General features: G+C 39.1%; 1 protein-coding gene across 1 annotated transcript in view; it reads left to right on the top strand.

The window, feature by feature from the left end:
• The first annotated feature begins 358 nt into the window (after positions 1-358).
• LOC147002517 (uncharacterized) overlaps positions 359-22,855 on the top strand; it is a 30,638-nt gene continuing 8,141 nt past the window's right edge. The window contains 11 exon segments of the mRNA XM_085844149.1: positions 359-661; positions 3,376-3,490; positions 4,318-4,491; positions 5,375-5,457; positions 6,370-6,528; positions 7,253-7,305; positions 16,246-16,282; positions 17,892-17,953; positions 20,100-20,146; positions 20,595-20,668; positions 22,059-22,197. Coding sequence (XP_085700275.1) covers positions 408-661; positions 3,376-3,490; positions 4,318-4,491; positions 5,375-5,457; positions 6,370-6,528; positions 7,253-7,305; positions 16,246-16,282; positions 17,892-17,953; positions 20,100-20,146; positions 20,595-20,668; positions 22,059-22,197 — 1,197 coding nt within the window. The 5' untranslated portion in view covers positions 359-407.

Below are 22,855 nucleotides of genomic sequence, written 5' to 3'. Positions count from 1 at the left end.
GCAGGGATGCAAAGGATCTGAACCATCACCTAACTCCCCTCAGTATTCCCTTTGAAGGCCATGCAGGTAGATCTAGTGCAGAGTCAAAAATGACAGTGCTTTGCACAGGCACTGAGGAGGGTGGGCTCCTGCCACTGCAGTCTGAGGCAGGCATGCATAGAGCATACACATCATAGATAGCACCATTGTGTGCTCAGAGCATGTCACGGTGGTGGTGCTAGCAGAGCTGTGCTGCTGCTATGTGCTGAAGTACAGTTCACTTTACAGTGAACTGGCTGTGGTCTCCAGCTTTGTAGATAGAAGACTTGAGTTTTTTTTTCATTAATTATAGAATTTTGGAGTCAGTTATCAAGGGAAGGGAAGGGAAGAGAGGGAAGAAGGTTCGTGGGCGACCCTAGGCTCCAATAATGGAGGATGACATCATTTATGATCTGCAGACAATGAACATCCCCAGAAGGGGACGCTGGTACACCCGCCTGTGGCATTCATGTCTGGGCCTTTGTTGCATGCACTCTAAGAAAATGAAATTTCCCCTCTACTTGATTGGCTATGATCCTTTAGGTCCTTTACAACTAGCGGCCAGTGTGGGTGACCTGGATAAGGTAGAGGCATTAATCTGCTCCAGTCAACATCATGTGGATGAATCTGATAGGAGGAACAGGTAATGGGGCTTGAAATTGTTCGGGGGGGGGGTGTGTGCACAGAGGTGGGTGGGATCTGTCAGGTATACTCAGAGATAAACAGGGAGAAAAATCAACTTTCAGGGCCACATCCTAATGGAGGAGAGATGGCATGCTTAGGTTCATTTTCACTGGGGTCCCCTGCATTGTCTACGTGTTTAATGCTCTTAGGCATATGAGACCTGCATACCCTGGAACACCAGCTCCTAGGCCTTAATCAAACTACATCATTTTATTTTTATGTTACACTAAAACATTGAAGGCACTCATGCACAGCAACACACACACACACACAGAGGATTTGTCTATGTGCATTTTCGATGCACCATGTGTGACAGAATCAGGTACTTGGTCCCCTGGAATTGGAGCTATAAACAGTTGTGAGCTGCCATGTGGGTGCTAGCAATCAAAGCAGAGTGCGCTAGAGAACATACCTAGAGCTGGTAACTGCCAAGCCACCTGTCTAGATTTGTCTCAATATATAGACCATTAACACTAATATACAACACTGAAAAATTTATCATAAGATAAATCGTCAACTGAAATGGAAAAAATCACTACGAAATCTTAGATCAATATGACCCATTTTTGCTAATGGATCAAAGACATTTTGAACTGGAACAATGACACAGTCCCCCGCCACCACAAACCCCGGTTCTCATCATATGTACATGTTATTTGTGCATTGATACACATGTGAAGGGACTGACATTGTCTTCTTCCTACTTTTCTGTGTCCCACACATGCAGAACTAAGTGTGGGGTGATCAGAGAAATTGCCACTTGACGGTTCTCTTCTGCCACATTGTGGGTTCTGGGGACTGAACTCTGGCCATCAGGGCCCCTGGTGGGTTCCACCCAACGGTCCCTCAGTTTTAGAGACATGTTCACTCACCCAAATCCCATGGTATGTTTGATTTACTCTCTTGGAGCACATTGATTCTCAGACTTGCAGGCAAGTAAGGTTTGGGGATCCCCTTATCCCCACATCTTCTCTCAGGTTTTCAGGGCAAGTGTTTTTACCAGTTGAGTTTTACCAACCATCCCAGCCCATCATTCTTATTTCCTATTTTTAGATCGTACTAGGTTATGAAGGGGAATCAATGACACAACTGTATATTTTCTGTAGTCCACAAGCTTTTTGAACATTTTGTAGTTCAAAGAGAATTTAAGTTGGAGCTTCATATAAATAATAGATGAATAAATTATAAATTATAGTTTGAGATATTCTTTTGCTTAATGAATGTTTTCTTTAAAAACACTGAGTTGTCCAACTGTAGTTTTCATTCTGTCAGCCCATTCATTCCCCCACACATTACTTAGATATCTACTGTGTAGAATACACATTCTGCTATCTCTCCAGATCTTTCCAGTCTTATACCATTATGTTTTTCTGCCCAGTCAAGCTTCCTTACATTCTATAAATTTGAATGTTAAATGAGCTGAAGCATGCTCATTGGAACCCTAGTTTCATTGTGCTTATAGCCTTTTGAATATCAAGCATGAGAGCTAGGATGGCATAGGTTATCACCTTGTAGGGATATTGACCCAATTTTGGTGTGAGTCCAGGAGCACATTGACCATTTTATAGCAAAGCATGAGGTCCTGCTTTGCTACCATTTAGTGCCTGGATTACCATGGATACTGTATCTATTACCTAAGGACTAGGCTGTGCTCCTGCTGCTACCAGGTATGGAAACACTACTCATGGGCATAAGAAAATGAACTGTAGAAATGAAAAACAAACAAACAAACAAAGAACTGATGGCTGAGGTCTTAGAGTTTTGTTTGTTGTTAAGAATTTCCATAGATACAAGTGATCTGTATCATTGCCATTTACCTGTGGACTGTGCCATATTTTGTTCAATGTAAGGCACAATGGGTTTCATGATAACCCTTTATTTTGTAGAAAAACAAAGTTAAAAATATTGGCAATTATAGTTGCTAAAGAGTAGAAATGATGAATGACATTCCAATGCTAGAGAGGCTAAAATGTGACTGAAAAGAGACAGTGAGACCAGTGTCACTGGCCACTATTTAGGATGAGTTGGGAGGATTATCATGTTCAAGACTTGGTTGGTGAAAAAGAGTTATTTTTAAAGAAATGTAAACTTCTTTGATTAGAAAAGTTTTATATGTGTACTGTTGATAGAATCCTCTTTTACCTTCACTGAAATGTTGTGTTTGTTATAACAAGGAAGAGAAACCATTATCATGATGAGCAAATGCTGAGCTCTCAGGATCTGTAAATGCTTGTAATGTTCTAGCAGAGTTCTTGTCCATCCAAACTGAAGCCTCACAGCAGCCCCGGGTAAGATAACAGCTATGCTTAATCTCCATTCTTTGGATCTGGAAATGGAGTCATGGAGCTTATAGAAATCCCAAGTAGTCACAAGTGAGTACCAGATATTAGAGTAGGATTTGAATTCATGCTGAGATCAACTTACTGGGAACTTTTCTATGATTCTTTGTACAGGAATGAAGGTCGTGAGAGAACACCTACCTTATGTGGGGACAGCCATGCACTATATCCCTAGCACAGTAAATGAACATTTGCATTGTCATAAATGAATAGGGCAATTCCAGTTATTTTCTTACATCAGAAGAAAACTAGCTTCATAGTATGTGGTGCTTAAAGGAGATGGGGCTTTTATTTAGCATTCTGAAATGTCCCTATTTGTCCTTTCCATTTGCAGAACTCCACTGCATTATGCATCTGCCCATAACCATCCAGACGTGGTGACACTATTATTAGAACATAATTGCAACATTAACATCCGGGATGATGAAGGCTGCACAGCCTTGATTAAGGTAGCTATTGGCCATCTGTTTTGATACGAAATGGACTAGAGGTTGTCCTTGTTTGCTTTCTGTTGCTGTGATAAAACACTGACCAAAAACAACTCAGGAAAGGAAATGGTTATTTGGCTTACATTTACACATAATAGATCATTCTGGAGGGGAACCAGGGCATGAGCTCAAATCAGGAACTGGAGGGAAGAACTGAACTGGAGTTCACAGGAGAATGCAGCTTTTCCATGGCTTTTACCAAGGCTTGCTCAGGTGTCTATTTGTTGTTGTTGTTGTTGTTGTTGTTGTTTTGTTTTGTTTTTTAACAAAACTGAGGACTTTGTCCCAGGCATGCCCCAACTCCTAAAACCTGGACTTTCCTACTTCTATCTAAATTAAAAAATAGTCCACATAGTTGCCCAGAGGCCAGTCTGATAGAGGCATTTCCTCACCGTGAGAATCTTTCTAGGTGTGTTGAGCCTGTGTTACCCTGGCAAAAAGAAAACAAACAAACAAACAAACAAAACCAACCAACAAACAAAAAACCTAACCAAACAACTAATCTCTGCACTGCAGCAACCAACTAGCACAGCCCTGAATTCTTAGCATATCTAGGTGTGTTGGCAGAATCCTTAAATTCTACCACTGGGAAAGAGATGTGGTGGGGAGATTATAAAGTTAGGCAAGCAAGCCTGGGGGTTTTTAAAAGAACTCGTGTCTAAAGAGAGTGATAATATGCAGAACTGAAACTCTATGTTTTATTTAAGGGAAACTATTCAGTGCAATGGTAGAAACATCTCTCTTGACTTCCTTGAATTTAAGATGTATTTCTTTGTACAATTTTACAGGCCATCCAACGAGACAATGTGGATTGTGCTTCTGTATTGCTCAGCCACAATGCGGACCCAAATCTGATAGATTTCAGTGGAAACGCAGCCCTACACCACGCTATATCCAGGGGTAATGTAGGGATTGTAAAAATGCTCCTTGAGCACAACGTAGATGTTGAAGCCAAAACAGAGGTAAAGAACACTCAACTTCATTCTCAGGGCACCTCTAGCAGTGACAAGCACATCTATTTTCTACACGCAGAAGCTCAGCACTCTCACTGAATCTCTTCAGAGGAACCCTTTTATTTCCTCCAAATATGTTTTTTCATATTTTTTGGTAGTTCATTCAAAAAAAAAACACAGCATAGTGTATTTTGTCTCAGAATTGGCCTTGATTTTAAAATCCAAAAATAAAGGATTTAGGACCATACAAACATCACATATATACAGACAATAAAAATGAATTCATTTCAAGTTAAGTGATTGTAGAAGAAATAGAAATGTGTTGCTGCGAAGAAGGTACTGATATGTGTTTGGCTCAGGATGAGGGTAGACTGGAAAACGAGAGAGGTAACATGCAAATTAAGAAATTTGGTCATTGGAGAAAATAGGCCAAAAATGTTATTTAAGGTTTAAAAAGTTTTGATGTACATGGGAGATGCTGTCCAGTTTCTGAGATAAATTCTTAGTTTAGAAAAGAAATATATTTGAAATACAGGTTGAGAAACTCTGCTACAGAGCCCTCTTGAGCACACTCCTTCAACAGGGGCACAGCAAAGTATACTCTGTATTTCAGGGCTGTGGCAATGGAGGCCCCACTCCATGGAGCTAAGAAGATTGGAATCCTTGAGTGTTTGGGGAGAGTTCTGGAAGGGAGTGGTGTTATAGGCAGTGTTGGACAGGGAAAAGGTGTATCAAAGGGAAAAAGAGTGTGTGGGAAAGTGCAGCAAGTGTTGCAGGGTGAATGATCCCTTGTGACTCTTTTCAGTGTCTATCTATCTTCACAAAATCTGTGATGAACAGATTGTTGAGAAACAAGTAGTTTTGTAAAATGCAATATTTTTTTCCTTTATAGTATGGCTTGACACCGTTGCAGCTTGCAGAATTTGAACAAAAACCTGAAATGGTAGAATTTTTAGCAACAAAGTGTGCAAAAAGGTACAGTTTCTTCCTTTCTTCAATCTTAGTGCTGCTCTTGAGGGTGACAATTGCTTAAGTCACGAGTATTAAAATGATAGAGAGATTGTAAGAAACTCAGAGGCACATAGTTAGGAAGCTTAGCACACATGTAGTGGGAGCTGGAAAAGAGACAGTTTCGCCACAACAAAGAACAGCATGCACCAGGGATCACTGCCTAGTTCAGTAGTTCACCTCATGAGCCATCCACCAAGCCAAAGGATAACCATGATCAGTTGCTGCTCCACCGCCATTGTATTTTTACTTTTGAAAGTGTTTGTCACTGAATGAAGAGCCATAGGTGTCATTGGCAAGTGTTCTAGGATGGATAAACACCCACAGTCCCTAAGCCTGAAAACTTATAACCTGTGACCCCAAAGATGACAGCATCAGCCATTTCTTTAGAATTATACCATACATGATCACAGGTACCAAACAGTGTTTCCAAATGATGTGTGAGTTTTGAAATGTCCAAGTCAGCAGAAAACTACCTTTCACTGGGAGATGTTCTTAAACTGTCATAGCACAGGTACCCAGCAACTGTGGTGATTCCACAGTTCAAGACATTTCTCTTCCACATTTCAGATGGAGCTTTCAAAGTGGATATATAAGTAGTTCATTTCTTTCTGCAGAGTCTAGTACTTTATTTAGCATTATAAATCTTGTACTGAATTCTGTGAATATGTATCTCTTACAATGCAACATGCTTTTTCCATATGGAATACATCTGTTTACGCTGAAATTTTCTGTTTAGTAGACATGTATACCTGTTGTTTATGTTGAGCCATTATTTCCAAATAACAGTTGGTTCTGTGATTTAAGACACTTTTCAAAACTTTAATGATTTATGTAAAAATTTAATTTTATTTTTTTCTTATTCATGTTTACATCTAGCTCACTGACCCCCTCCTGCTCACCCAGTCCCACAGTCTCTCCCTGCCCCTCCTCCACTTCACCTCTGAGCAGTTTAGGACTCGCTGTATGTCCAAAACCTGGCACTTCGTCTCTCTCTGAGGACAGAAAAAGCAGCTCAGCTAGAAGAATAAATCTGAGGTAGGATGAACAGCTTTTTTTGATACCGGCATCCCAGCTGATTGGGACCCATATGAAGACAGACATAGCTTCCCCTTCTCTACATAAGTGCCCGGAGATGTCCGGCCAACCCATGTTTGTTCTTTGTTTCATTGTTCCATCTCTGAGTGCCCTGAGGGTTCAGGTTACTTGATTCTGGTAGTAGGTCATCCTCTAGAGTTCCTATCTCCTTCAGGCCTGGAATCCTTCCTCTTAGACTTCTATAAGTGTCTACAGCCAAACCACCCTCAGCATGCCCAATCTTGTCTTTAATTCTTTTTAATGTGTGTGTATGTGTGTGTGTGCGCGCGCACGTGCGCATGCACTTTTGTTTCTGTTTTAATTAAGAGCTAACTATTCCTCATATTTTCTCTTGAGAAAAGGTGGGAGGAGAGCAGTGAGCAATCATAGTCAATTGCTGAAAAGTGAATTCAACATTTTCTCTAGTCCTGTTGGCCCATGCATTGCATCCCAGAACTTGGGAAGTAGGACATAAACAGATTTCTGTGAGTTAAGGCCAACAGGCTCCATAGAGCAGTTTTCAGACCAGCATGGATACATAGTGAGACCTGATTCAAAAAAATATTGTTTGTAAACATCTAAAGCAAGATAGAGAAGGGACACAAATATAAAGTACTTAAAACACTTACTAAATGTTTTTCTTATGAATAGCACAATAATGCTAACTTTAAAATCTATGTCACAGCACTGAATCATCAGCTCAGAGAACTAAAGTGAAGCATGTGAAGTTCAACAAAGGTAAGGTTTCTATAGTGAATATAAATATGGTATATAGTAGCCAGTCCTATTACTCTAAATAAGAGTAGAGATTTAGCTCCTTTTCCACTGAGTCCAGACAAGGCAGCTCAACGAGCAGAAAGGAATCCAAATGCAGACAACAGTGTGAAGCAGTCCTCCCTTCAGTTTATAGAGAACCCACATGAAGACCAAGCTGCACCTCTGCTACATATGGGGAGGGGGTCTATGTGCAGCCCATGCATGCTCTTTGATCGGTGGTTCAATCTCTGTAAGCCCTCACGGGCCCAGGTTAGTTGATTCTGTAGGTTTTCTTGTGGTGTCCCTGACCCCTCAATCACACTGTTCTCCTTTGAGTTCAACGTCCTTCCCCAACTCCTCCACAAGACTCTCCAAACTCCCCTTGATATTTGTCTGTGGTTGTGTACATTTGTTTCCATCCTCTGCTGGATGAACCCTCTCAGCTGAGTTATCCTAGGCTCCTGTCTACAAGCATAGCAGAACATCATTAATGGTGTCAAAGACTGGCTCTCTCCCACAGTGTGGGTCTCAAGTTGGGCCAGTTATTGGGTGGTGATTCCCTTAATCTCTGTTCCATTTTAATCCCTGAATATCTTGTAGGTAGGATAAATTTTGGTTTGATGTTTTTGTGAGGGCATTGGCATTCCCCTCCTTCCACTGGAAGTCCATCCTGGTTACAGGAGATGACTGCTTAGGCTCCATATCACCTGCTGCTAGTTGACTCACCCCTATAGATTCCTAAGAGCCCCCACTGTCCCTGGTCTATGTTTCTTCACAGAGGTGCCTACCCTCAGGTATCTCTTCTCCCTGATACCACCCTACTCTTGCTCCCCACCTTAGTTCCCCTCTCCATCTCCCACAAATTTCCCTCCCTAAATCAAATCCTGATGTCTATTTTATTTTCCCTTCTGAGTGAGAATCAAGCATTTTCCTTTGGGCCCTCATTTTTTAGCTTCTTTAAGTCTGTGGATCTTAGCATGATTATTCTGTACTATATGTCTGAAAAAGTACTCACTTCTAAGTGAGTACATACCATGCCTGTGTTTGAAATATCAAATCTCACCCATTTGCCTGCAAATTTCATGGATTCCTTGTTTTATACAGTGGAATGATATTTCACTGTGTAGGTGAAATATCATTCACACCACATTTTCTTCATCTATTTTTCAGTTAAAGTCCATCTCGGTTGTTTTCTGTTTCTGGCTATGACAAATAAAGGTTTTATTAACAGAGTTGAGCAACAGTCCTTGAGATGGTATGGTGGAACATCTTTTGGGTATATGCCCACGAGTGGTAAAGCTGTGTCTTGAGGTAGAACTATTCCCAATTTTCAGAAAACAAAAACAACAACAACAAAACCTGCCAAATTACTTTTCAAAAGGGGTTGTAAACATGTGCCCTCCCACCAGCAATGGAAGAGTGTTCCCCTTGCCCAATATTCTTGCCAGCTTGTGCTGCTACTCGAGGTTTTGATTTTAGCCATTCTGACTGGTGTAAGATGGATTCTTCGAGTCCTTCTGATTTTCATTTCACTGAGGACTGAAGACTTTGAACATTTAGGTGTTTCTCAACCTTCTGAGATTCCTCTGTTGAGAATTCTCTGTTTAGCTCTTTACCCCATTTTTAAATTGGTTTATGAGTTCCTAACTTCTTGTGTTCTTTATATATTTTGGACTTTAGTTCTCTGTCAAGTGTATGGTTGGTGGGTATCTTTTCCCTATATGTAGGCTTCCATTTTTTCCTATTGAAAATGTCCTTTGTCTTGCAGAAGTTTTTCAGTTTCATGAGTAGTCCCTATGTTTCAATTATTGATCTTAGAGACGGAGACATTGGTGTTCTGTTCAGGAAATTGTCTACTGTACCAATGTATCAAGGATATTTCCCACCTTCTCTCCTAGTAAATTTAGTGTATCTGGTTTAGTGGTCTAGAGGTCTTTGGTGCATCTGAACTCAAGTTTTGTGCTGGGTGATAAATATGGATCTATTTGCATTCATCCTCATGTAGATGTCCAGTTAGACCTGCAACATTTGTTAAAGATATTTTTTTCTTTCTTCCATTGTATGACCTTTATGTCAAAATCAAGTGTTGGTGGGTGTGTGAACTTATTTCTGGGTCTTCGATTTGATTCCACTGATCAACTTGTTTGTTTCCATAGTTATACCATGCAGTTTTTATTCTGATTGCTCTGTGATATGTCTTGAGATCAGGGATGATGATACATCCAGGAATTATTTCATTATATATAGTTATCTTGCATTTTTTTGTTTTTGATAGGAAGCTAAGAATTGCTTTTTCATATTCTGTAAGTAATTGTGTTGGAATTTTGATGGGAAATGTATTGAATCTGAAGATGGTTTTGGTAAAATGGCCATTTTCACCATGTTAATCTGTCCATCCATGAGCACAGGAGATCTTTCCATCTTCAGATGTTTTCTTCAACTTCTTTTTCAGGGAATTGAAATTTTTGGTAGACATGTCTTTCAGTAGGTTGGTTAGAGTTATACTGAGATATTTTAGATTATCTATGGCTATTGTGAAGAGTTTTGTTTCTTGTCCCTTTTATCTTTTGTATAAAGGAGGGCTACTGATTTCTTTGGGTCAATTTTTTTATACAGCCATTTGCTGTAGGGGTTTATCACCTTTTGTGTAGGCATTCTTTGGTATATTGTTTGAGGTCTCTTATGTATGTGGGCAGCCTTGTTTAGTCTCTTAAGTTTCTCTCCATTTAAGTTGTTGGCTATTGGCTTGTCATATATTACCTTTATTTTGGTTGGATGTGCAAATTTTATCACTGAAATCTCCAAGATTTTCAACATGAAGGGGTGTTTGAATTTATCAAAGGTTTTTTTCAGCATGCAATGTGACAAACATGTGAATTTTGTCCCAAACCCCCACCCCTGCCACCTGCAGATATCCATTCATTCTCATGGCCATCAGGTCAACTCCCCCGTGTCTCCCTACATCTGATACTGAAACACCCCATTTCCCTGACCATCCCCACTCCCACCTAGTTCTCTCCTTCCATTTCGCTCCTAGAATTATTTTATTCTCTGTTCTCAGTCAGGTTCAAACAACCTTGTTTGGTCCTTACCTCTTGTTTATCTCCTTTTGGTCTGTGGAGTATGGTATGGTTGTCCTCTACTTTATTACTAATATCCATTTATAAATGAGTACAAACCATCCATGTTTTCGGTGTCTGGGTTACTTCATTCAGGATGATATTCTCAAGTTCTATCCATCTGCCTTCAAAATTCATTATGTCTTTACTATTAATAGGTGAATAGAATTTCATTGTATACACATACCACATTCTCTTTTGCCATTTTTAAAGAATAATTATTATTTTTAAAATTCTATGTGCACATGTGACCCTTGAAGCCAGAGGAAGGCATTCTCCTAGAGTTGGAGTTGGAGTTTTAGAGACAGTACTGACAAGTGAACTGCAGTCCTCTGGAAGAGCACTGGGCATGCTTAACTGCTGAACTGTGTCTCAGGACTATAATTCTTTTTTTTTTTAATTTAATCTAATTGTTTTCACTTATTCACTTTATTTTTTGAATGTACTTATTTATTTTCTTTATTTGCATTTCAAATTTTATCCCCTTTCCTCATTTCCCCTCCACCACCCCTACCACCACCACCACCACCCCAATCCCATCCCTCCTGCCCCTGCCCACTAACCCACGGACTCCTGCTTCCGTGTCCTGGCATTCCCCTACACTGGGTCCCATCACAAAACCAAAGGCCTCTCCTCTCCTTGATGTCCCACAAGTCCAACCTCTGCTACATATGCGGCTGGAGCCATGAGTCTCACCATGTGTACTCTTTGGTTGGTGGTTTAGTCCCTGGGAGCTCTGGAGTTACTGGTTGGTTCATATTATTGTTCCTCCTATGGAGCTGCAAACCCCTTCAGCTCCTTGTGTCCTTTCTCTAGCTCCTCCATTGGAGAGCCTGTGCTCGGTCCAATGGTTGGTTGTGTGCATTCACCTCTATATTTGTCAGGCACTGGCATAGCCTCTCAGGAGGCAGCTCTATTAGGCTCCTGTCAGCAAGCACTTGTTGGCATCCACAATAGTGTCTGGGTTTGGTAACTGCATATGGGATGGATCCCCAGGTGGGACAGTCACTGGATGGCTTTTCCTTCAGTTTCTGCTCCAAACATTGTCTCTGTATCTCCTCCCATGGGTATTTTGACCCCCTTTCTAAGAAGAACCGAAGTAGTCTTCATTCTGTGGTCTTCATTGTTCTTGAGCTTCATGTATTCTGTGAACTATAGTTTGGGTATTCTGAACTTCTGGGCTAATATCAACTGATCAGTGAATACATACCAAGTGTGTTCTTTTGTGATTGGGTTACCTCACTCAGGATAATATTTACTAGTTCCATTCATTTGCCTAAGAACTTCATGAGGGCTGGTGAGGTGGCTCAGTGGGTAAGAGCACACCCGACTACTCTTCCAAAGGTCCGGAGTTCAAATCCCAGCAAACCACATGGTGGCTCACAACCATCCGTTAACAAGATCTGACTCCCTCTTTTGGAGTGTCTGAAGACAGCTACAGTGTACTTACATATAATAAATAAATAAACCTAAAAAAAAAGAGTTTAAAAAAAGGCTAAATAAATAAATAAATGTATATTAAAAAAAAAAAAGAACTTCATGAATTCACCGTTTTTAATAGCTGAGTAGTACTCCATTGTGTAAATGTACCACACTTTCTATATCCATTTCTCTTTTGAAGGACATCTGGGTTCTTTCCAGCTTGTGACTATTATAAATAAGGCTTCTATGGGCGTAATGGAGCATGTGTCCTTATTACCTGTTGGAGCATCTTCTGGGTATATACACAGGAGTGATATTGCTGAGTCCTCTGATTAGTACTATGTCCAAAATTCTGAGGAATCACCAAACTGATTTCCAGAGTGGGTGTACCAGCTTGCAATCCCACCAGCAATGGTGGAATGTTCCTCTTTCTTCACATCCTCACCAACATCTGCTCTCACCTGAGTTTCTGATCTTAGCCATTCTGAATGGTTTTCACGAGTCTAACATCTTGAGTTCTTAGTATACATTGGATACTAGCCCTCTATCAGATGTAGAATTAGTAAAGATCTTTTCCCAATTTGTTGAGTGCTGTTTTGTCCTATTGACAGTGTCTTTTGCCTTACAGAAGCTTAGCAATTTTATGAGGTCCCATTTGACAATTCTCGATCTTACAGCACAAGCCATTGCTGTTCTATTCAGGAATTTTTCCCCCTGTGCCCATATCTTTGAAGCTTTTCCGCACTTTCTCCTCTATAAGTTTCAGTGTCTCTGGTTTTATGTGGAGTTCCTTGATCCACTTAGATTTGAGGAGATAAGGAGATAAGAATGGATCAATTTGCCTTCTTCTACATGATAACAGCCAGTTGTGCCAGCACCATTTGTTGAAAATGCTGTCCTTTTTCCACTGGATGGTTTTAGCTCCCTCGTCAAAGATCAAGTGACCATAGTTGTGTGGATTCATTTCTGGGGCTTCAATTCTATTCCATTGGTCTTCCTGTCTGTTGCTATACCAGTACCATGCAGTTTTTATCACAATTGCTCTGTAGTACAGCTTTAGGTCAGGCGTGGTGATTCCAACAGAGATTCTTTTGTCATTGAGAAGAGTTTTTGCTATCCTAGGTTTTTTGTTATTCCAGATGAATTTGCAAATTGCCCTTTCTAACTCAGTGAAGAATTCATTTGGAATTTTGATGGGGATTGCATTGAATCTGTAAATTGCTTTTGGCAGGATAGCCATTTTGACAATATTAATCCTGCCAATGAGCATGGGAGATCTCTCCATCTTCTGGAATTTATCATCCTTTGAAGGACTGGATTTATGGAAACATATTCTGTAAATGTGGTTTTGTCATGGAATACCTTGGTTTCTCAGTCTATGGGAATTGAGATTTTTACTGGGTATTGTACCCTGGGCTGGCATTTGTGTTCTCTTAGGGTCTATATGACATAAGCCCAGGATCTTGTGGCTTTCATATTCTTTGGCGAGAAGTCTGGTGTAATTCTGATAGGTATGCCCTTATATATTACTTGACCATTTTCCCTTACTGCTTCTAATATTCTTTCTTTGTTTTATGCATTTGGTGTTTTGATTAATTATGTGACAGGAGGAATTTCTTTTCTGGTCCAATCTAGTTGGTGTTCTGTAGGCTTCTTATATGTCCATGGTCATCTCTTTCTTTTGGTTAGGGAAGTTTTCTCCTATAATTTTGTTGAAGATATTTACTGGCCCCTTAAATTGGGAATCTTCACTCTCTTCTATACCTATTATCTTTAGGTGTGGTCTTATCATTTTTTTTCCTGGATTTCCTGGATGTTTTGGCTTAAGAGGTTTTTTTTTTTTTTTTTTTTTTTTTTTTTTTTTTTTTTTTTTTTTTTGCATTTTGCATTGTCTTTGACTGTTGTGTTAATGTTTTCTATGGTATCATCTGCACCTGAGATTCTCTCTTCTATCTTGTGTATTTTGTTGGTGATGCTTGCATCTATAACTCCTGACCTCTTTCCTAGGTTTTCTATCTCCAGAGCTGTCTCCGATTGTGATTTCTTTTTTGTTTCTACTTCTATTTTTGGATCCTGGGTGGTTTTGTTCAATTCCTTCGGCTGTTTGGTTGTTTCCATGTAATTATTTAAGGGAATTTTGTATTTTTCTCTTTAAGTTCTTTTACCTCTTTTCCTGTGTTCTCTTGTATTTCTTTAAGGGACTTATTTATTTCCTCCTGAATGTCCTCTATCAGCATCATGAGATGGGATTTTCAATCCAAATATTGCTTTTCTAGTGTTTTGGGGTATCCAGGACTTGCTCTAGTGTGAGAACTGGATCTTGATGATGCCATTTAGCCTTGTTTCTGTTGGTTAGGTTCTTGGTCTTGCCTTTTTGCCACCTGGTTATCTCGGGTGTTAGTTGGTCTTGCTGTCTCTAGGTTGAGCTTGTTCCTCCTGTGGGCCTGTAAGCCTGTCAGCACTTCTGGGAGACCAGCTCACCCTGGTAGGGCCCATGCACAGAGGGCTGTGGAACAGCCCCAGCTCCTGGGTGCAGATGGAGGCAGGAAGGACCCTGTCTCATCTGCTCTACTGCTTGTGCATTGCTAGCTGTGTTCTCCCCCCCGCCCCCCGTCCCCTTTAGCACCTTTAAAGTAGGATTTAAGTTGTAAATGTGAGGGCCCTTTAATTTGGGGATTCAGAATTGAGAAGTCATCTTGGTGTGTTTTTCTTTGATGAGTATGAAATATCCTTCCCTGTCTCTTTTGATTCATTTTGGTTGAAAGTCTCTTTTATTTAGATATTACAATTGCTCCTTAGCTTTCATCCTGAGTACCTTTTCTTGGGAAAACTTTTTACAGTCCTTCATTCTTAGGTAATGTCTATGTATGTTTGCCAAGGTATGTTTCTTGCATGCAGCAGAATGATAGATGCTGATTCCACATCCAGTCTGTCAGCTTATATCTTTTTATTGGGGGAGATGAGTTTACTGGTGTTGAGAGATATCAATAACCAATGATTGTTAATTCCTGTCATTTTGATGTTTGTGGAGGGAAGATGATTATGTGTTGAGAACACCAATCAATTTGGTGTTTTGTAAGCTTTTTCTACGTTGATAGGCATTCTTTCTTTAGTTTGGGTGAATTTTCTTCTATGATTTTGTTGCAAATATTCCCTTGTCCTTGGAGCTGCTACTCTCTTCACTGTTGTTCATTCCCATTATTCATAGAAGGATTTTTTAGAGTGTCACAGATTACCTGAATACTTTGAGTCAGAAATTGTTTTAGGTTTAACATTTTCTTTTGTTATATCATCTATGCCTGAGATCATCTCTTCCATTATTTTTGTTCTGTTGGCTGTGCTTCTGTCCCTGTTGTCCTTCTTAGGTTTTCCATCTCCAAGGTTCCCTGAGTTTGTATTTTCTTTACTGTTTCTTTTACCATTTGCAGGTATTGAATTGTTTTATTCATTTTCTTCACCTGTTTGATTCTATTTCCCTGTATACCTAAGGGATTTATTAATTTCCCCCTTTAAAGTCCTCTATCATCTTCATAAGATTGGATTTAAAAACATTTTATTGTGCTTTGCTTGTGTTAGGATATCCAGAGCTTGCTATAGTAGAATACCTGGGCTCTGGATGTGTCATATTGATTTAGTTCTCCTTGATTGTGTTCTTATGCTGGCCTTTAGCCAACTGGTTATCCCTGGGACTTTCTGGCACAGGAGTCCTGAGGTGGGCTGCCTTTGCCTGGACATTGGAAATCAGGGGACAGTGTATGTCTCCAGGAAACTGGGCAGAGCATTGGATGTTCCTGGTGCAGCAGGCCTGCTTAATTTGGGTTAAATGGTAGACAAAGAATGGCACTCAGGGGAGAACAGCTTGCAGCTCAGCTCTGGGTTTTACTCTTTTTAGGGGTGGGGTTGAGACACGGTCTCGCTAAATATAGCTCTGTTTGTCCAGGGAGTCACAGTTTCTCCATCTGCTTTTGCCTCCTAAGTGTTGAGATTCAAATTGTGTGCCACCAGACTCAATCTCTAATTCTTTCCAGAACCATTAGCCTAGAGTTAAAAAGAATCACAAGAAGTTATTTTTGAAACAGTTGTTTATTCTGGTCAGGTTTGTGCTCTCTATCAGTCTGAGAGAGTTCATTTAGGATCATCACAAATGTGTGTGTGTATTTATTTTTAGGCATTAATGTTTGATAAATTATTGTCATCTTCAATTTGAAATATACAGGGAATGAATAGTTTTATGCAAAGTAATTCGCTAAAAGTGAATATTTACTCTTGAATAGTCTCTAGATTGGTCTCATAGAAATTGATACTAATAATGAGTCTGATCGTTTTCATATGTAATGTTTTTCTATAGTTGTAATAAAACATATTTTGTTTTTCTTTTCAGAAGTATTATATTTTAAAGAGGAACAGCCTTTGTCCTGGTAAGGTTTAACAATTTATTAATGGTAGGTAAATTCAAAGATAAGAAGCAAATTCTTGTTGGGAGTACTTTGAGACCTGTATCTTACAAGTTCCACAATATTATGAATATATCTTTTAGCTTGGAAACTTGCTCAGTGTAGTTCATAGGAACATGAACACTATATTCACCCACCATTTGCAAGAATCAACTCTGGAGTTTGGAAAAAGAGCCTGCTGGGATTAGCTATGCACATGGATGTTCATCTAAGATTCATTGGCTTTTCAAAGCCTTACTGAATTCAATTTGTGAACTAAGACCCACACTAGTAGCTATCATTTCAGGCATTTCTCTTGTCTGAGAGTTTACATACTTCGGGATGCTTCTCAGTTGTCAGTCATCACTACAGGATGCCAACAAATTTCTTTCCTCTTCTGACAGAGCTTTACATGTACAGGACATTTTTGTCAGGGGTAGCATCTTTCATAGCTGTTGGAAGACACCCATGTCTTCCAGAATGCTCCATCCATCCATCAATGATCAGTTCACATGATCTGTTTTCCACAGTAATGAATCCTTTGACTCTCAGTAGATTATCTGAATGACAGTGTAACTAATAGTTATCTTTCTACAAAGGGGGCTTTTGTCTTCTGCATCAGTTGGACATGACCATAGAGGTAAAGGCCCATCCATTCCAGTCCAGGATGCTAGGTTAGACACTAGCTTGATAGAAAACTAAAAGTTGTATTTCAAGCTAATTCTGTGCTCATTAGGATTCATTACTTCCACAAGAGAGGACAACTATATTGTCCTCTTTATTTGTGCTATGTATCAACAAAACATTTTCTAAACATTATTAAATAGCTTACTGGATCCGAAGGTAATGTTGAAAGTGAAGATTCAAAAATGTCCAGTACTTAAAGCTCTTCAGAGACTCCTTAAAAAATACACATGTTGACTTCTATTGGAATTCTAAACAGTTCCAGAGTAAAACTGCAAGTGTCAACTAAATTTTATTGTTCCTTGCTCTTGTTACTATCTTATTATGTTTCTAGAAATGCTTGTTTGGCATAGAAACAAGCAGACTGTGATATCAGGATTCAGTCGTGCATGAGATAAGAAGGGGCAGCTTGAACATTATGAAAGCTGTGGTGGGTTGTTTAGAGTTCCTGAAATCTATTTGATGGTCCACAAAACATCCTCTTGTGTGGTAACATCATAGTCAATGAAATATGCACAAAGTATCATGAGAGAAGTACTTTGCTGTTCCAGGGGCAAAGACTGACATTGAGTCAATAGATTAAAAAAAAAAACAAAAAACTGTCTGTAAGCTGTCGTAACAAAGGCTGAAGAGGTGCTAGTGAGTGTGCCTGTGTGCATGCATGCTTGTCTGTATCTGTGTGTGGTTTTGTTGGGCTATATTTTGTGGGCTAAATTCTTCCCTTTCTTCCACATGAAGTGAAGTTGTAAGGAAAGTGTCCCCAAATGTAATGAACTGGTTGAAGAACAAGTTAATAGTTTTTATTGATTTGTAATGTAGCATAAATTGGGAAATCGAACAACAAAGAATTCAAAGTCTTTGATTACTGTTTTATATGAAATTAAAATAACACTCTTAAAATAAACCACAGTGAGCCAAGACCACCAGGACAGCTTAAATCCATCTTGAAAAACCCTGTCCAGAATAATACAGGTAAGTTTAAGAGTAAGTACTCTATTGATTCTATCCCAATCATAAATAGAATCTTGTTCCTGCTAGAATAGAAACTAAGGAAAACAAATATGCCAATGGTAGTTATATTCTGTCTTAATTTTTAGGATTCAGAATTGTTTAAGGAATTGTTTCTAAGAAATTTCAAATTGTATCACCTGAAATATGTTTATTTATTTAAAATGAACTACTGATGTATGTAGTGTCTTTTTATAAGTAAAAAGATTTTTCACCTATTCCACAATGTAGATCCTCTCTAGTTACATAACAACAAAGAGTTGACTTTGGTATGAATTGGATTTTTACTTAACTTTTATCATTGATATATATATTACTGACTACATATTGTTGTATGTGTATCGGTGTCCATAAAATGTGGTCATGTTAAGCAAACAAAAATAGAGTATTCAATTACTTTTACTGTGTTTTGAGGACTTAATGTCATTAGGGCACTCTGGATTTTTTTTCTGTCATAGAATTTCTGAATTTCAACTTATTTGAGAATTCATACATTATCTTCTGGTTATTTTTATTTGTCTTCCATTTAATGTGAATATCCTGATACAATAAATAACTGGCTCAATTAGGAACTTTTAAAAGATTGAATGGTGCGTGAGTTTTGTAGGTAGTGCTGTGGAATGAAAACTGCCATTCTCGGTATTCTATGCAACAGCCTCCATATGGGCTACTCTGACAGCACCTTTTCCCTGTAGTTCTATTAGTTACCAAATTGATAGTGATACTTGGTTTACATGCTAAAGACATAATTTGCAGGAAAAAAACTGCCACAGTAGAAGGAAGATTGAGAAAATCCTATCATCCTATAGTGCATGGCATGGAAGGGCCCATTGGTTCAGTCTGAATATGACTCTTACAGTGGGGGAAATACCACACAGTTTATGCTTTCAGCAACTGTCACCACAGCATCTCTCACACCTACTTTGCCTTAGGAAAACACCAGCCAGAGAATAGTGTAGAGGAATCTAAATGGCTGTCTTCACATAAGCATGGGATGAAATACTATTAGTGTAATGTGGGTGAGTTTCTTTTAAGTTATTTCAGCATTAGAGTTTTCTTGTGGTGATGAGGATTGACAGAGGCCCCATACATGTGTAGCATAAGGTCCACCAGAGATCCACCTTCTCAGCCCATTTCTTGGTGGGACAAAGGCTGTGCTCTGGCCATGGGCAATGCCCAGCAGGGTACAGTGGAGTTTTACATATTGCAAAGGAAGTAAACAAGAATTGTTCATTTGTTAGATTGTTTGCTGAGCAGACTTTTTCCATACAGTGAAACCTGAGTCACTCAATGGTTTATATGCAGAAATAAATTAAAAAAAATGCTTCATATGAGGCATTACTTCCTTGGAATTGCTGCTTTATGCTTCCATGCTTCTCTCCCTGGAGTAATACTTCAGTTTGTATAGCTACTAAGGGGGTCTTTCTAGCAGCTCTTGCCATGGGAGGCAATGGAAGTTGATGCTGAGCTTCTTTGCATTGCACATGAGCTAGGGACCAGTGCTAGCACTGAGGGCCTTTAGCATCTTCCTCAGAAGATCTAGAGTAGAGTAACACACTGATCTCTCTAGAGCTTTGTCACACTTGCAGCTGGAAATCCTTTGGGAAGGGTTTTGGGTCTCCTGTATTTGGCTATGTTGCATAGTCACAGACTGAGCTTCCCTGTGCTAGGAATGGATAATTCCCCCTCAGTGAAAGAGGTTCAAGTCAATACTTGGAGAAGTCCCTTTCACTTCTGTCCAAGATGAGTACGCTCACTTAGAGTTGTGCCAGCATCCCTAGGGCAGACACAGAAAGCAGCAATGGCAACACAATTCACTGTGAGATAACACTTCAGGCTAAGATGACACTTTTTGAGTCTGATAGGGCTCAGGATTGTAGGTATTTTGCACAATTTATTATAAATAGTAACTTTTGATAAAATTTTCTCTTCATATTTTAAAAATATAAGAATGTGGAAAGGAAGAGTTCTAATACATTTATTCTTACAAATCAATATTCATTTTAAAGGCTTTTCATAAATGGTGTCAAAGCATATAGGGTCACAAAAATGCTAGCCTCGGCACTGGCTACCATTGTTTAATGACAAATTTTGCCTCCCTCTTTTGTAGTTAGTGAGAAAGTTACAAGAAGAACATCACTGTGGTAAGAATGTGGTGTGCATTTTATAATATATTAATCTGTAGAAAATATAACATTCAGAACCTGACACTGTCTTTCCCTCTATGTGATACTATTTCAGCTCTTTACTTTTCTATAATCACAAGCTGAATAATTATTTATAGAGCAAACCACGTTGAAATTACTGATGATATCTCTCATGCAGCATGAAATGCTGAAAAGGATCCATAGCTAGGTCGAAGATCCAATGGATAAAGTGCTTGCTATGCATGTGTGAGAATGAGAGTTTGGATGCCCAGAATCCACATGAGGTCTGATGGTCTCATGAGCTGCTGTATGCTGGGGCCCTTATGGTGAGACTGGAGGTGGTGACAGAGAATCCCCTAAAGTTTACTGGGTAGTTAGCCTGGGGTTTTCATCCATGAACAAGAGATCCAGCCACAAATCTAAGGTTGAAAGAAGGTTGCATATTTGCATTCTATCAGCTCCCTGACAAACCTACCATTGTTGTTTCTAGGTGTTCAAAAGCTGAAGATGTCAGGCATACTTCCCGTATCAAGGTAAAATGCTTCTCTGTGAAATCAAGTTTCTTATGAATTGTCTTAATTCAGCAGTAGTCTAACTATCCCAGTTTTATATGGAAATGTGATTCAGAGAAAACCATACTGTAGATGTGGAACTTTCTATCAATTGCAAGTGAGCAATAAGTCCTTATGGGTAGTAGTGGCCCGATATGAGAATGGACTCAAAAGACATAGGGAGTGAAGACTGAGTGCAGTTCTCACATAATACAAGATGTTTGATGTTTGACAAAGTAATGTTTGCAGAAATGAATACACATTAGACAGATTTTAAAATGTGACTGTGATAATAGACCAGAATACCATTTTGTAAGTCCAGATATTTCAATGATCCTGGAATCTCCAAAGTGCCTTTACCCTCAGCAGAATGCCCATAAGTTTTATCTACCCTTGGGCACTCCTATTTCAGGATCATATATGAGAGCCTCTCTTTGGTTTCTCTCTTTCATCTGTGTTTAGACTGAGAAGAACTTGTGGATATTTAGCAATTATGTTCATCAAATTTGTCTTATGAAGAGATTAGAGCATTTTCTATTTGATTCTTATAAGGATATGCTGAAAGTTCTTCATCTAGTTAAACAATAACTGCCCTTCCCCAGTTAGCCAGCATTTCTAGAAGCAGAGAGTCAATTGCTATATACTTCCGTATAAGATCTTCTTTTTCTATTTTTGAAATATACATGCATATTCTTTGTGCCATATTCAAACACTTACAATGTTGTAGTGTTTTATTTAGATACTTCCATATTCAGTATGAGGCTACTTTATCACTATGAGATGCTGGAGTTTAGGAAACTTGTTTCTGTATAACCTGTAGCCCTAGACTGAGGTGCTGTGTGAATGATAAGTGACATTTTAATGATTTTTGAATGTGACTCAGTGGTTCAATGTGTTTCTATAAAGCAGTTCCACAGATACTATGGTAAGGACAGCAGTGGCAATTTAACTGGCATTTATTTCCAAATGGGAAAATGTGCATTTTATACCCCCCCAGCAATGGAGGAGAAAGACTGTCAAAAGAGGTTTCATCAATATTAATGATCATCTTATATAAAATGTAGAAAAATTGGCACATAATGAATTAAGCTTAGTCTCAACCGGAAGAACAATGTCCCGTTTCCCATTTCATGATTTTCTCTTAATCTAGTCTAGCCTAAATATTTTTACATCTTGATGATATCCTATCAATTTGGAAATAGATAAGCATATTAGAAGATATTTCATGTTTAATTTAATTTCATGGCTTTTTTCATGTGTCAATACCCTGTGATTACTAAGAAGTAAAGTTGATTTGAAAGCATGCACCCAAAAACAAAAGAGTTAATTTCAGAACCAAACAAAAAGTTAACTCTCTACCTTTGCATTGCCGGAAGAATCTAGCAAAACCTTACTTGGATCACAGAAGAGAATGCAAAAGGGTTTTGTGGGTTTTTGGAGTTCTGAAGTTTATGTGTGCTCTCAGGGAGAGCCAATACCTAACACTTGTGAAGAAAAAACATCCCTAATGGTAATTCCCCCTCATTTGATAAGTAACATATTTGCTTGTTATGAAGGAAAATGTTGAATGTGTGTGCCTGTGCCTTGAGTACTGCAAGTAGTGTCAGAGAAGAGAAACCTAGCCTGGAATATTCCCCTCATCTCCTTCATATCCTCACTCCTTGCCAGGCCCTGTATTAGGTAGTGCTTCCCTACCTCCCTAATGCTGTGACCCTTTCTTTAATAGAGTTCCTCATGTTGTGGTGACTCCCAACGATAAAATTGTTTTTGTTGCTACTCCATAACTGTAGGTTTGATAATGTTATCAGTTGTAATGTCCTATCAGTGTTTTCAGACGGTCTTAGGAAACTTGTGTGAGCCTGTTCTATGCACCTCCTCCAATTGGTCATGGTAGATAGGTTGAGAACCACTGTATTAAAATGTTAAGTGTTAGGAAATTAGACTATGGAAACAACAAGAAAGAAACAAAAACAATGAGCATGTTTGTAACACAGTCAGGAGAATTCATAAAATGACAGAAAGTAAATAATCCAGGCTCCTGGAAGGAGGTACAGTCAACATGGAAGCAACCAACATATTTGTGTGTCTCTTTTTAGATCGACTGACTTTAAGTGTGTGAATGCTTTGCATGTGTATTCTGTCTGTGTCCCATGTGTGTGTGCTTCCCA

This window comes from Mus caroli, unplaced genomic scaffold, assembly GCF_978045245.1.
Source record: "Mus caroli unplaced genomic scaffold, Mus_caroli_1 scaffold_10, whole genome shotgun sequence".
NCBI classification, from domain to species: Eukaryota; Metazoa; Chordata; class Mammalia; order Rodentia; family Muridae; genus Mus; species Mus caroli.
Note: the sequence above shows the minus strand (reverse complement) of the source record. Positions and strands in the feature narration are given on the sequence as shown.